The 15189-nt window shown below is 31.2% G+C and overlaps 1 protein-coding gene and 1 long non-coding RNA gene across 10 annotated transcripts in view; one reads left to right on the top strand and one right to left on the bottom strand.

The window, feature by feature from the left end:
• stol (stolid) overlaps nt 1–15189 on the bottom strand; it is a 301015-nt gene that overhangs the window by 251709 nt on the left and 34117 nt on the right. For 8 of the 9 annotated variants that reach the window (XR_010889250.1, XM_067351795.1, XM_067351791.1 and 5 more), the window contains 4 exons: nt 14676–14756; nt 14481–14561; nt 13001–13075; nt 10924–10938 (listed from right to left, as the gene is read on the bottom strand). Coding sequence is in view for 8 of the 9 variants with exons in the window: in XM_067351795.1 (XP_067207896.1) it covers nt 10924–10938; nt 13001–13075; nt 14481–14561; nt 14676–14756 (252 nt within the window). In the remaining variant the exon portion in view is untranslated. The remainder of the gene's footprint in view (nt 1–10923; nt 10939–13000; nt 13076–14480; nt 14562–14675; nt 14757–15189) is intronic. The other variant, XM_067351792.1, reaches the window with a different exon arrangement.
• Nucleotides 6075–9070, top strand: LOC105673640 (uncharacterized). Its single transcript, XR_010889256.1, has 5 exons — nt 6075–6225; nt 6379–6639; nt 7604–7666; nt 8277–8436; nt 8542–9070. It is a non-coding gene; the product is annotated as an uncharacterized lncRNA (long non-coding RNA).

Consider the following 15189-nt stretch of genomic DNA (forward strand, 5'->3'; position numbering starts at 1 on the left):
AATTATTTTTCCTATACAAATAAAGAGTTTATATTAAAAAAAAGTTGTGTTAGTATGTCTATATTAAAGAGGGAGAGTGAATAAACCTTTTCTATACACACATATGTATATACATATAATTATAGGTATGTATTTATTTATAATTATTTATGCAAAAATTTTTTCATAAATATTTAACTGCCATAACAGAAATTTAAAGAATTATATTTGAAAACATTAATCAAATATAAATTATTTTAAATATACTATTATGATATAAACAAAAAATACGCTTTCTTATTTCGGAAAGTAATATTTATTGTATCTTTTCTCTCTTTTCTTCAAACAAAATAATTATTTTTTATATTGAATTATATTTTTTCACATTTATGGTGAAAGATGTTGCATATACTTTTTTTAAATATATATATTTCAAATAAAAATTAAAAATATTTCAAATAAAAATTAAAAATTTGAGAGAAAGTGATAAATATATAATAATATAATACAGGGTGTCCCAAAACTTTTGACACAACAGTTGTATGCCGGTAGAGAAGTGTAAAATGAATCGAAAAGTCCTCTACCACTTTGCAATTTTCGCAAGGGTTAATGAGATATTAATTATTAAAAATCGCCGAATTAGCGCGTATCCGCTCAACCCACTGCCGAATGCAAGCGCACGGCGAGATACGACCGCCCAGCGATCGTGGTCGCTAGGCGTGCGTAAAGTTGTTTATTGCAGTGACTGCGCGCGAGCAGCGAGCGGTGAGCGGTGCACGAGCGACGGCTAGTTCTTCATTCTGAATAATTCTGAATAACCTTGCGTCTTTTTATCGAAATAAAATTTTATAATACACAAGAAAATAATAAGAAATGTTTGCTTATACGTGCTTACGTAGACGTATAAAAAATAAGCGATGTATGATGCAGGATCGCACGCCGAAAAATAATGTCTCTCATCCTTTTTAAACTAAACTCTTCGTTGTCGTTATTAAATTTTTTCAATTTTTACAAATCAATTATTTGTAACAAATATATTATATTTAGCTTAATAATAGTAATTTATTTGATTTTAAATTTATTTTATTTGAATTGAGAACTAGAAATATAAGAATGTACTCTAATAAGTAAATATGCAATATATCTTACTCTCATCTTATACTCATCAGAGCAAAGTAACGTCTTTCAAGATGAACTGTTGCTTTTCTATTTCATGAGTTGAACATGAAGTCTTATAATGTGTTATGTGATATTAATTACAGATTTTTATTAGAATAAATTAAGTCTTTTTTTCTATATAATTTTCATGTACTACTTTGGCAAATGATAATTTATGAAAATGGCACATTAACAATCCGTGTTCAGCTAATAAAACAGAAAAGCAACAGTTGATCTGTATTGACAGGCGTCACTTTATTTTGATGACTGTAAAATAAAAGTAAGATAAGATAATTGCATACTTATTTATTAGACTATCACTTCAACGCTCTAAATGCAAAAATTGTAATATTTCCATAACTTTGTCTTCCCCATAACTGCAGTGAAGTGCAATAAAATTCATAACAAGCACTACAATAAATCACTTATAGCATCAGTCAGCACACCGCACACTTGCTTATATGCATGCATACTATCCCCATATTAAATATACGTATCATAGATTGAAAACCTTTAATTAAAATAAATAAACGTTTGCTTCTAACAAATAAAAATGTAATTGCACTTCACTGCAGTTATGGGGAAGACAAAGTTATGGAAATATTACAATTTTTGCATTTAGAACGTTGAAGCGATAGTCTAATAAATAAGTATGCAATTATCTTATCTTACTCTTATTTTACAGTCATCAAAATAAAAGCCTATCAATACAGATCAACTGTTGCTTTTCTGTTTTATTAGCTGAACATGGATTGTTAATGTTATTTGTTAATGCTATTTTCATAAATTATTATTTGCCAAAGTAGTACATGAAAATTATATAGAAAAAGAGATTTAACTTATCCTAATAAAAATCTGTAATTAATATCACATGACACACTATAAGACTTCAAGTTCAACTCATGAAATAGAAAAGCAACAGTTCATCTTGAAAGACGTTACTTTGCTCTGATGAGTATAAGATGAGAGTAAGATATATATTGCATATTTACTTATTAGAGTACATTCTTATATTTCTAGTTCTCAATTCAAATAAAATAAATTTAAAATCAAGTAAATTACTATTATTGAGCTAAATATAATATACTTGTTACAAATAATCGATTTGTAAAAATTGAAAAGATTTAATAACGACAACGAAGAATTTAGTTTAGAAAGAATGAGAGACATTATTTTTCGGCGCGCGATCCTGCATCGTACACCGCTTATTTTTTATACGTGTACGTAAGCACGTATAAGCAAACATTTCTTATTATTTTCTCATGTATTATAAAATTTTATTTCGATAAAAAGACGCAGAATTATTCGGAATGAAAAACTAGTCGCCGCTCGTGCACCGCTCACCGCTCGCCGCTCGCGCGCAGTTACTGTGATAAATAACTTTACGCACGCCTAGCGACCGCGATCGCTGGACGGTCGTATCTCGCCGTGCGCTTGCATTCGGTGGTGGGTTGAGCGGATATGCGCTTATTCGGCGATTTTTAATAATTAATATCTCATTAACCCTTGCGAAAATTGCAAAGTGGTAGAGGACTTTTTGATTCATTTTACTCTTCTCTCTACCGTAAAAACTTCTTCTCTACCGGCATACAAGCGCTGTGTCAAAATTTTTGGGACACCCTGTATATATACCAATAATCGCCCCACCGGTCATATACAGGTAAAGGAGGTCAAATCGAGTAGAAAAGTCCTTTACCATTTTTTGATTTTTGTAATAAGTACTAAGTAATTAACGAAAAAAGATTGGTGAATCCGTACAAGTAAAGCGCGCGCAGCGAGAAGGACATCCCACTGCTATGCGATCACTAGGCGCGCGATGAAGCGTTGGGAGGAGCGCTCTACAAATGACAATGGCAACATACGAGCGGCGCGTAACGCTAGATCCTTGTGTCCTAGTGATCACGTAGCAGTGGAACGTCCTTCTCACCGCGCGCGCTTTACTCGCGCGGATTCGCCGATCTTTTTTCGTTAATTACTCAGTACTTATTATGAAAATTAAAAAATGGTAAAGGACTTTTCTACTCGATTTGACCTCCTCTACCTGTATATGACCGGTGGGGCGATTATTGCCAGACACCCTGTATACGGGCCTCGCATGGGAAATACTAACTTGGAAAATCCAGACGGGTCTTGGCTTTTCGCTATAAATTTTCCATGATTTTTCCCAGGTTTTGGTTAAAAAATATCTATCTGTATTTTTTCCTGGATCTGGCCGGATCCGATCAGGGAAAAACCAGTATTTTTATTCTGAACTTTCAGGTTATGTTAACGTTTGTTAAATATTTTACGGTCCAAAATAGTAACACCTTTGAGCATATCAAAAAGTTACGGTTCAAAATAAAAGAAAAAACGGTTTGAAACGTACAAAATGTATGATCGTATATTCGCGGCTTCTCGTCTACTGTTGAGGAAGCGAAAATATCGGGCAAGGATAAAATTAGAAATAAAAATAGCAAACATCGAAACTAAAAGTGACACGTGTGACGAAAGTGACTTGATAAAAAACAAGTATTCGCGATCTAACAATAATGAAGCTGCTGATAGTGCTGTAAATGAGAATGTCTATCATGTACGCAACGAAGAGGAAACTAGTGGCCTGGAAATATTTATGGAAAATAACAATTCAGAGCTCGAAGATGATATGTCAGATCCAGAAAGAGAAATCGAGAATTTAGAGCTCGAAGATGATATATTAGAATCAGAAAGAGAAATCAATGAATACAATGAAGGTCACAATAATGAGGACGAAATGGCTGATGAAATGGAAAAATTACGTCAGTGGATTGTAACCAACCAAATTCCACACAATCAAGATGAATTGCTCGATATTTTACGACCTAGATCAGGGCTCGAAATTATTTCATCTTTTCGGCCGATTCTCGTGGTATACGCCTCCTTTCCTCTCTTTACCGTGCGCGCGGCAGCCGCCAGGGCCAGCGCCGCCGAGCGTTAGGAGCGGCGATATCCGATTAATGTTAAAAAAATTTATTAAAAATATATTTTTTTTTAATAGCAATAGTATCTCATGGGTGTCGTAAAAATCTATTGAAATATTTTCACATAATAAATTTAAAAATGAAAAAAATATCTTTAATAATATCTTTAATAATATCTTTAATAAATTTTTTTAACTTTTAATGGTTAAGAGAGAAGAACCTAACTTTTATCGGATAGCGCCGCTCCTAACGCTCGGCAGCGCTGGCCCTAGTGGCTGCCCCGCGCGCGGTAAGGAGAGGAAAGGAGGCGTATACCACGAGAATCGGCCGAAAAGATGAAATAATTCCGAGTCCTGACCTAGATTAATGCCACACTGAGAAAAATGGTTTTATTATATTAACAAAATGCTTCTGATTGACCGTATTTAGTCAAACAAAACAGAATTTCTGGTTATCGTCACAAAATTTTACATCTTTTATCAATACCGTTTGGTTAACTTTACTATAAGGATCTGAATAAATGTTTTCTTGTTGGATCTACAAAACTTCTTGTTATATTTACATAAATCGCAGCGCTCTGCAACAGTTTTGTCATCACTAAACGGTTGATCAACTGTTCGCCGCATTTATTTGTTACACTGCTACTACGCCCTCGCCACTCGCGGCGCGAATCGCGCGCATTAGATCTTTCGCGAAGTAATGGCGCTGAGCAGTCGGAACAGTCTCAACTGAGCTCGCTAAAATTTTACGTCGCGTCGTGGATCCATTACGGAATATTAGTTAGGCTGATGGCAGAGAACGAGAAGTAAGCACTTATGTCTGTCGTAGACGTCTGTCGTGGACGTATGATAAGGCAGAGAAAAATGTAAGTTGTGAAAGGTTATTGTGTGGATACATGTGGATACGACTACGACATACATACATAAGTGCTTACGTCTCGGTCTCTGCCCAGTGTTCCGATTAGGGACCGGTTGTATGCGCATGTGCGGCAATACGACGTCAGTACAGTGTCTCATACAAGTTAAACAAAGCACCGTTACTCTCCTACATTTAAAATATTTCAAAATTTTTTGAAATTGATTGAAATTTTCTACTTCTTGGTTTTTTAGCTGCTGGCTCCGTAGATTCCATGCTTGTAAATAAATAAATCTTACCTTATTTGTAGTCACCTAAATTTCTCATGTCAAAACGTCCCGCCATACGGTCAACACACAACGGCTGCGTTCCGAAATTCACTGCCAGTACTGAAAATCTACAATATACGTAACGTAAACTGCAGATTTTTAGTACTGGCAGTGAATTTTGGAATGCAGCCAACATATAACGGCACTGGATCTCCATTACCGCACATGCGCAGAACTGCACATGCGCATACAACCGGTCCCTAATCGGAACACTGTCTCTGCCATCAGCCTTACATCCGAAAAGTTTTATGATCACATGGTGTTTTTTTTTTTTAATGAAATATATGTATACCAGTGATGTGATGTTTCCTATCGGGCTCGGGAGCCGGGAGCCCGGTAGGAAACATCACATCACTGAGTATACTTTAAACCAAAATATATTGTTAGTATTTTACAAAAACCACACCTATCCGAACTTGTTTTTTAACTACAACGTAGTGTTAACCTAACAAAACGATATAGTAAAGTTAACAAGAAATTCTGGTAGAGTTTTGTAAATCTAACAACACGATGTAGTAAGGTTTACGAGAAATTCTGATAGATTTAAATAGGATGAAATTTAACAGAATCTTCTGGTAATTCCAACAACAAATTTGTTTCGTAAAATTGTTGAACAAACGTACTAGTAGAATCAATCAGAATTTCTTATAATACAACAAAACTTTTTTTCCAGTGCACTTTTACCAAAATCTACAAAAACGTTTATAGGAACGTCATTCGCAAAATACAATATCGAACAATCCAGGAGAAAATCCGAGTAAAATAAGGGCCCTAGGCGGGATTCCAGTATAATTTCTAAGAAAAACCGTGGAAACAAAGCCTGGGCCTGGGTACATTTTAAATAATAGATCCGTCCATGCCCGCCGTCCCCCATTACATATGGGTTCAAGCTAGATTTCCCAGATAGATCCAAGCTATACTCAGGGAAGGGCCAGACTTTTTCCTAGACCAGATTTTTACCTGGGCAGGTAAGTTTATATATATTTAATCAAATTACTTTTTTAATAAGATTAATCTGTATATTTTTAAAAGATTTGTGCACATTTTTTTAATACATTATATCATCTATTGTAACAAGTTGTAAAAATTGTAAGATATCTTTCAATTCTTTCTTTGTTAAGATACTTGGGAACGAGCTCAAGAGAAATTAGCAGAGGCAATAGAAACATCAACTATTTTGGATTTTGAAGATTTTTCCGAGGAAGAATGGAGATTACAAATGAAGAAGCAAAGGAGAAAGAATGCTCGAAAATTGTACGATTCCACAGAATCTTCAGGTGAAGGCAAAGAAAGCAAAGAGTCTACAACGCATTATCGTCGTAAAATATGAAGAAACGATGATTGTCACTATGACCAGAAAAAAGAAGGAATATGCAATCAAAGTAAAAAGCTTTTACAATGGCCATCATTACACCATATGCCAATTTCATTTTCAACGCAATCATCTCTTCCAAATTTATCATACAAAGCTTCAATCTCAAAAACTGACAAAGCACTAGTAAGTGCAGCGAGTAAGTTTTTCTTTTTACTGTTAAAATTTGTAACATAATAATTTATTTATGAATTTCATAAATTTCTGTGACGAAAACTTTTTTTAGAATTTTTCATATAATTTTGTAGAATTTGTTAGAATTTCTGCACAAATTTTATAACATTTTTAAAAAATTTCGGAGAATTTTTCAGAATTTTTATATAAGCAGAAATTTCTATATTAATATTTTATTTGTAAAAAATTTCTTTGAATTTTTGAACAAATTCGAACATTTTTCAGAAATAATTTTAAAAAATCAGAATATTTTCTAAGAAAAGTATGATCAGAAAAGTACTGATCAGATTTTTTCAAATTAAAATTAGAATATTTCTCAGATTTTTTAACATTTTTAAGATTTTTTCAGTAAAATTTGAATATTTTTCAGATAATTATTGTATTCTGGATATTTATTATAGATAAATTTTAATGAATTGTAGGTGAAACTCTGCCTAATGTATTCGCTGCTTCTATTAGTATAAAATCACTGCCATCTCATCATTATTTCGAACATTTTGACAGAAGAAATTCTTCTTCTTCAAGAGAAAAAATGCCATCCGAGTACAATGCCCTTTGTGATCTATCTGAAAATGGTACAATTTGTTTTATAGTATTATTAAATCTATTTCTAAAAGAGATTAAAAGAGATTAAATATTACTTTTTTCCAAATTTTAAGAAATTTATAGTAAAAAGTATGCTAACATTATTATGAAAAACACAAAGTTTTGATAATAAGATAAGAAAAATTGAAGAAAATAAGCAAACGCAAGCAATAAATAAAGAAAATAACGAAGAAAATGTTATATTGCCTTTTCAGACTAATGAGCAATTATTGGAATTTGAAAGAAAATTAAAAAGTCTCATATTCTTCCAAAAAAAGGTAAGATACAAAATAAAAATTTCTTATTATTTATAATTAAAATAGGTGCTTTTTATTTAGTGACTCAAGTCGACATGTTTCCTGGCTTTGCATATACAGGGTGTCTGGCAATAGTCGCCCCACCGGTCATATACAGGTAGGAGGTCAAATCGAGTAGAAAAGTCCTTTACCATTTTTTGATTTTTGTAATAAGTACTAAGTAATTAACGAAAAAAGATTGGTGAATCCGTGCAAGTAAAGCGCGCGCAGCGAGAAGGACATCCCACTGCTATGCGATCACTAGGCGCGCGATGAAGCGTTGGGAGGAGCGCTCTACAAATGACAATGGCAACATACGAGCGGCGCGTAACGCTAGATCCTTGTGTCCTAGTGATCGCGTAGCAGTGGGACGTCCTTCTCACCGCGCGCGCTTTACTCGCGCAGATTCGCCGATCTTTTTTCGTTAATTACTCAGTACTTATTATGAAAATTAAAAAATGGTAAAGGACTTTTCTACTCGATTTGACCTCCTCTACCTGTATATGACCGGTGGGGCGATTATTGCCAGACACCCTGTATATTTTCAAAATTTTCGTAAAATATCCTATTATTTAATAATGTTACTTTATAGAGTTCGTCCTTGAAAATAATTGGTGGAGACAAAGTAAACTTAACAACGTATGCAATTCTTAGCAAATTAATTGCAGATATACTTGCCACAAAATATAGCTGGCATGGAAGAAAAGGGAAAAAAGTCTGTGCTGAACTTTTGACAGCAAAATTAATTATAAGTAAGTATTCTATCAATAATAATAATTAATATTTTTTACATTTATTATTCATGAAATGCAAGGTTACAGAAAAGACATCGTCTAAATTTTTCTTTTTTGTTTTAGAAACTGTACGTATGATACGGAATGTATTGATGTACAAATAATAGAAGCCGCTTCAACATGGCTTGCTCAAACAACAACACGTGTGAAACGTGTTCAGGCCAAGATGCAACAAATAGAACAATTGGAAATTGTTGAACATGATGTAGCGGCTACATTGTAGCCCAACAAGATAACTTGGAAAATTGAGTTATTAATGTAACTTTTAATAATTACACTTTTAATGTATTTTTAATAAAAATTTAAAAATTAATTATCATGTAATAAAATAATTAACTTTTTTTTGTCTTTATAATATTGTAAAATATTGCTTGTTTTCATATTGTGCTGTAGGAATTACTACTACATAATATGAAAACAAGCAATATTTTACAATATTGCCTATAGGAATATTACATAATATATCAGCAATATATTTGCAATATTTCTCGTAATATTGCAAGAATATTGCAGCAACATTTTATTTTAGCGGACATAGAAATATTGCAATCTTTCTAAATAATATTACTGCAATATTTTATGCTGTTGGGGTCTCTTTAACAAAAGGAAAACTTTAATAACAAGAACACTCTCATAAGAAATACAACCATATTAAGAAATAGAGTGGAAACCGTTAAACACACTTCCGCACAGCTTGACGGTTTCTCCAAATCTAATATGTCCTCCGTATTTGATAAAACAACATGCGCGTCCCGGAGACAATCTTCATATTACCGCAATGAGCGATGTAACATCGAAGCACGGGAATACAAGATCGCGAACACCACGAGATCGAATACAGGGATGCAACAATATGTAATATACAGGGTGTCCCATTTTTGTGGGCATTGTGTCCAATTGTCACTATGTCCGATTCCAACCACCGTGTGTCCGATTTATTCTGTGCGCAGCTGGGACTCACTCAAATGTAACATTTGACAGTCTCATGATGCGTTACTCATTTTTGCTCAATACCCGCTGAACCGGACTCGCGTGCGCGTGCACGCACATAAGTCTTACATATGTGCCAGTTATTATGAAAGTGGCCTAAATCACAAAAAAAAAAAATGAGATTTTTATTTAGCATTATATTATATCAACTATATTTCATTATTATGGAAGAATTTTTGCAAAGTTACCATGAAATAAGCAATAAAATGAAGTTGTCATTTTCATTATTATCAGGTGTAATTGCATGCTTATTTTGATAGTGGCATAAGTCATTTTTTTCTAACATTGCGATAGAAAAAGTAACATTATCATAATTTTCAACATATTTTTCTATTATGTCGTCAGACAGCGGCTCAAGTAAATTTAACTTCACAAAAATATTTCATATTTATTTATAAATGTAATATCAATAATGTAAATAATGCTTAATATAATTAAATTGCCGTAATAATTTTGCGAAACATTAAATTACTAATTGAGGTTATTTTGATCGTTGTGTTTCATAAACTTAGTACTACGAAATAATGTTTGCAAGAAATGGAAACGGATAAAATAATAATTTTAAAAAATAATTAATACAATTGAAATAGTTAATACAATTCTAAAAGTAAATAAATTTGTTTCTTTTTAAGTTATTTTTTCAATTAAATTTATTAATTTTTTGTTATCGTAAATCATCAATTAGGACTACTATTAATTTTGAAAGTGGCATAAGTCATTCAACGGTTAAAAACACACAGTTTCGTGCAAGTTATTCATAAAATTTAATGATCTTAGATAAATTTAACATCAGGAGAACATTATAATTTTTGATAAATTTTGCACCATGATGGAAAAATATTTTTAATATGGTCAAACGCAAAAGTTTGAATATCTCGAAACGAGAAGTATATGACTTAGGCCACTTTCATAATAACCGGCACATATAAGACTACATTTTCGAGTTTTGAAGCCAAAAAATTAATATTTTTGCAATTTTTTAAATTTGGGTAATCTTCATTATTTATCACGGAATTCGTTTAAACAGTAGTTATCAAGGTATATATGCAAAATACAACATATAAATAAAAAAATAAAAAAAAGCTTGATATTTTACATATAACTTTTTCAATAATGTACTATTATCAAAATTACTTTTTCTAGATATTGTTTTACTTTTTTATTTATCTGTTGACAGCTGTTGACAGGTGAAAAAAGATTTTGCAAACACGTGACACAAAATCATAGAAAAATTTAATACAAAGTAATAGAAAATTATGAGAGCTTAGAATTGGAAAAAATACAAAGATGTTATTAATTTCCTAATTTTCAAAATCAATTCTCGCGGTAATAAATTCTTATATAAAAAATTATTATTTTCGATTTATTGCGTATTTTGCATCAGAGATCATAGTTTTCGCATATACTAACAATAAGATTTTCGCCACTCTCTGTGCATCTGACTTTCATACTTACTTCTGTATTTCCAGGCTGCATGTAAAACATTCACATAATTATTATATGTAAACATATTATATCGTGATATTATATTTCTCTACAAATTACCAAAGTTGATAAGAAATATTAGCAGCAAACTATTGTTGTATTATATAAAATAACCGATATTAACTAGTTGAAGATTAATCGCGGTTAGTAAAATACATAAGAATATTGACAGATGTACTATTTAAAATTTAAAACAATACTAGGCTACACAAGCGCGTGCTATTTTTTCCCATTATATAATAATTTACATTTTTACTTTTATAATTTACATTTTTCTTTAAACACTTCTGCTTTTTGTATAATAATAAAGATACAAACTGTCACATAGTTATCAAAGTAAAAGTGTCAAAGTACAAGTTTTAACTAACACTTTTTTAGTAATACAATTTTAAATTAAAACAATTATTACAATTGAGATACAAAAAAAACATTAATTCAGTTTTTGATGAGATCTAGATTAGCAAAAAAACTTTAATGATGGTTCTTCAAATATTCTTCAAAAACAGTAATTGGAGAAATTTAACAATATAAATATTTTAAAATGTCGCATTTTATACACAAGTGTAATGCATCATTAATACCCACACGGAACATAATATCCAATGGACGTCCATATAATCTCCATAACTCCATACTACATCTATCTCTATGATGGATATTGGATAGGTTTCTATTAGAAATCCATATTATTTCCATGATAAATGACGATATAAATCCATCATAAATGTCTATTAGACATCTGTTATCGATGTTTGATAGAAGTATCAGTATCCATAGTAACGAATATTGTTAGGGCATCGTTGATGTCAAACGTTTCGGCTGATCATTCAGCCATCTTCAGTGCTAACGTTACAAATCTGTTTAGTAGAAAGATTGTGGTTTCAATTCGTCATTAATAAAATTATTTGGAAGTAAAGTCACAAATGTGATTGCGAGATAGTCTTGTTTATGTAGGTGTTAACAGAATGTCACCATGTTCTCGACTGTCTCACAGTTCTTGACTGTCTCACAGTCGTGACATTCTGTTAACACTTATATAAACAAGACTATCTCGCAATCATATTTGTGACTTTACTTCCAAATAATTTTATTAACGACGAATTGAAACTACAATCTATCAGCTCTATGAAATATCTATGGAACATCTATGATTGCTCCATATGATATCTATGAATATATTTAATGGATGTCGAATGGAGGTATGTAATGCGGAACTGTGTGGATGTCTAGTAGACATTTATAGGAAATTACATAGACATCTAATAGAGGTTTCGAATCTCCGTGATGGACATCTAGTGGATATCCATTAGAGCTTTTTGTTCCGTGTGGGTATTCCGCTGAGAGAAAACTATTAATGCTAATAGTGATACATATTTTAATTGAATAAAATTTATTGTTTCTCTCTTAAAGAATGTTTTTATTTTGATTTATAAAAATAATAATTTTATATAGTACAACGTATAATATACTTATAATGTAATTTTTCGAGCATGCTATTATTTACAATAACTAGACACACAAGCACATGCCACACGCATGTCATTTATTCTTTTAATTACAATGAAGTATAAAATATGTATGTACAACCATCAAAAACTTCGCAATAACAACCGCTCACAATATGAACTGAGCGCAACAAAAGAAAATTGGCATCGCGGAAAAATGGCAACAATAAACTTCGGTATTATCGAGATATTGGATAACATGCCTTTTTTAAAAGTGGACTAGATACACATAAGCACGCGCTGCTACACATGCGCGCTATTTATTTTTTTAATTACAAAGAATATATATTATAACTCTATTTAAGAAGATACTTTGAATATTTTCTATAAAACACAAAAATAATAAAAAAATATACTAGTACTAATCTTCTCAAAAATATGAAAAATTAAAGTAAGCAAATTTCGTAATGATAACCACTCGATAGCACGAAGTAACGCACAATGCGCATCGAGATAACCAATCAGCGTCGCGGAAAAGCGGCAATAAATGCGAGTATCGACTTTACATGCCTTTTTTAAGGTAGAATAATGTTAATGCTTACGAGAGGCCGCAAATCAGGATGATACAGAACTCTGCCATTATTGTCAACAATAAACGAATATCCATTAACCCCTAACTGTAAATAAAACAGCAAACATTAAGATATTTATAATTGAAAAAAAGACAAGAAAATAATCTATGTTTAAAAAATAACAAAATTAACTTTTTTTTTAATTTTTTATATGAACGTTATTTCCTGATAATTAGTAACGTTTTGGAGTAAACATTAAGCTTTAACCTTTAATAAATTATACATATAGTAAACGTTGCACCACGTAAATGACGCTTACACGAAAAATTAAAAAAAAGTTAATTCCGTTATTTTTCAGACATACTGTGTAACCTATTTAAGGACCAGTTGCACTAAATCTTGCAGCCAACTTTTACTAACAATAAGTAAATTTCTTCTTTGAACAAATGAAGACATTTCTTCGTCTTTCATACAACATAGTTCTAGAAAAAATAGCTTTTTTCAAACACAAAAACGTAAGATATCTCTTTATAATTTTTTTATGCTAAATACGATGCTTTAAAAATGCTCCATTACGTCATAATTTTGAGAAATTCAAGATCAAAACTGTAAAAAGGAGCTATTTTGACATGAAAATTATAAACGGTTGTAATTTTAACAATGTTTCACCATGTTGAATTTATCAATTTATACTTATATAGTATATATATACTATATAATTAGATTTATATTTAACAATCTTGAAAATCATCACGTATGTTCCGTAAAAATTGAAAATATGCAATGAATTATTCACAGCCCTAGTTCTACATAATCTACTTGCGATATAATAGATACAATATTTAATCATCAAAATTTTATTAATCAGAATGTACACAAAAAATTTCTTTTGAAAGTTGAAAGCTCTAGTAATATATTTTATTAAAAAAGAAACTTTTCTAACACATCGCATACCATAGTTATAACATGATAAAGTATGTCAAAATAGCTGTGTTTTACAACTTTGACCTCGAATTTCTCAAAATTGTGACGTGATAAAGCATTGTTAAAATTGACATCGTTTTCAGCATTAAGAAAATTGTAAAAAAAGATATCTCGAATTGATCTTTTGCGTTTTTTTTTTTTTTTTTTTTGTTAAACTGTGTCATTCATCTTTAAGAAATAAAGAATAAGCAAGCTTTAAGAAATTTTTCGATTAAAACAGGAAAAGAAGACAATGAGAATCGAATGCAAATATAGATGCGTTCATTAAACTTATAGGAAAAGTATATAATATAAATTATTATCAGACATTAATAATAATGTTCCACAATATTTTATATTTATATTGTACATTTTTTATGCAACAATAATTAACACATTTACATCTGCATTCAATCCGTATTACCTCCTCTTTTTTCTATAAAAAACAAATTACAATCTGAAAAAAAGCCAAGTTTATTGAAACCAAATGATGCAACTGGACCTATATAAAATAAAATAAAATAAACGATGTAAAATATGTCTGTACCTTGTAAGGCGGCACGAGTTTCTGAATCTCCTCAACAGGTACATCAGTACCGACAATACCTAATAAATTGGCTGTTTTCACCTTTAAATGACAACGCATACAGTTAAAGTATAACTTATTTATATATTATTTCATATTTAGGATTAAAGTAGCACAATTAAAACATTATGTACTTATCATTCCCAAAATAATTACCGTATGATTTCGGCGATCTAAAATTGGTGCTGTCACAGATGTCATCAATTGTCCACGATTTTCTCTACCATATCTACTACTCTGAAAGTGAATGATTTCTAATGTAATCTGTCACAAAATATTGTGTATGTAATTTATGAATAACTAATAGTTCACACAGCCTAATGGAATAATTAATATAACAAACATAATCATTATCCAGTAAATACAAAGTAACAGTAACATAACATTAATGTTATAATTTTCCACTCAACAATATAATTGTTACGTAGGGTATGTTATATTGCAGTTATATTACATTGTTGAGTGGGAAATTATAACATTGACGTTAAGTTACTGCTTGTGTTTATTGGGTATATATAGGGTGATTCAAAATAATAACCATATGTCCTTAAAGGGACATATTCCTGAGCGTATTCTGAGACTTTATCGTCAGTGTCAGCTGATTGTAACAGGCGCCTTACATAAGCACGTGTGTAACAGAGAGTTGCGCCACCCCTGCTTGCCTCTTGTA

Source organism: Linepithema humile, chromosome 3, assembly GCF_040581485.1.
Source record: "Linepithema humile isolate Giens D197 chromosome 3, Lhum_UNIL_v1.0, whole genome shotgun sequence".
Lineage (NCBI taxonomy): Eukaryota > Metazoa > Arthropoda > Insecta > Hymenoptera > Formicidae > Linepithema > Linepithema humile.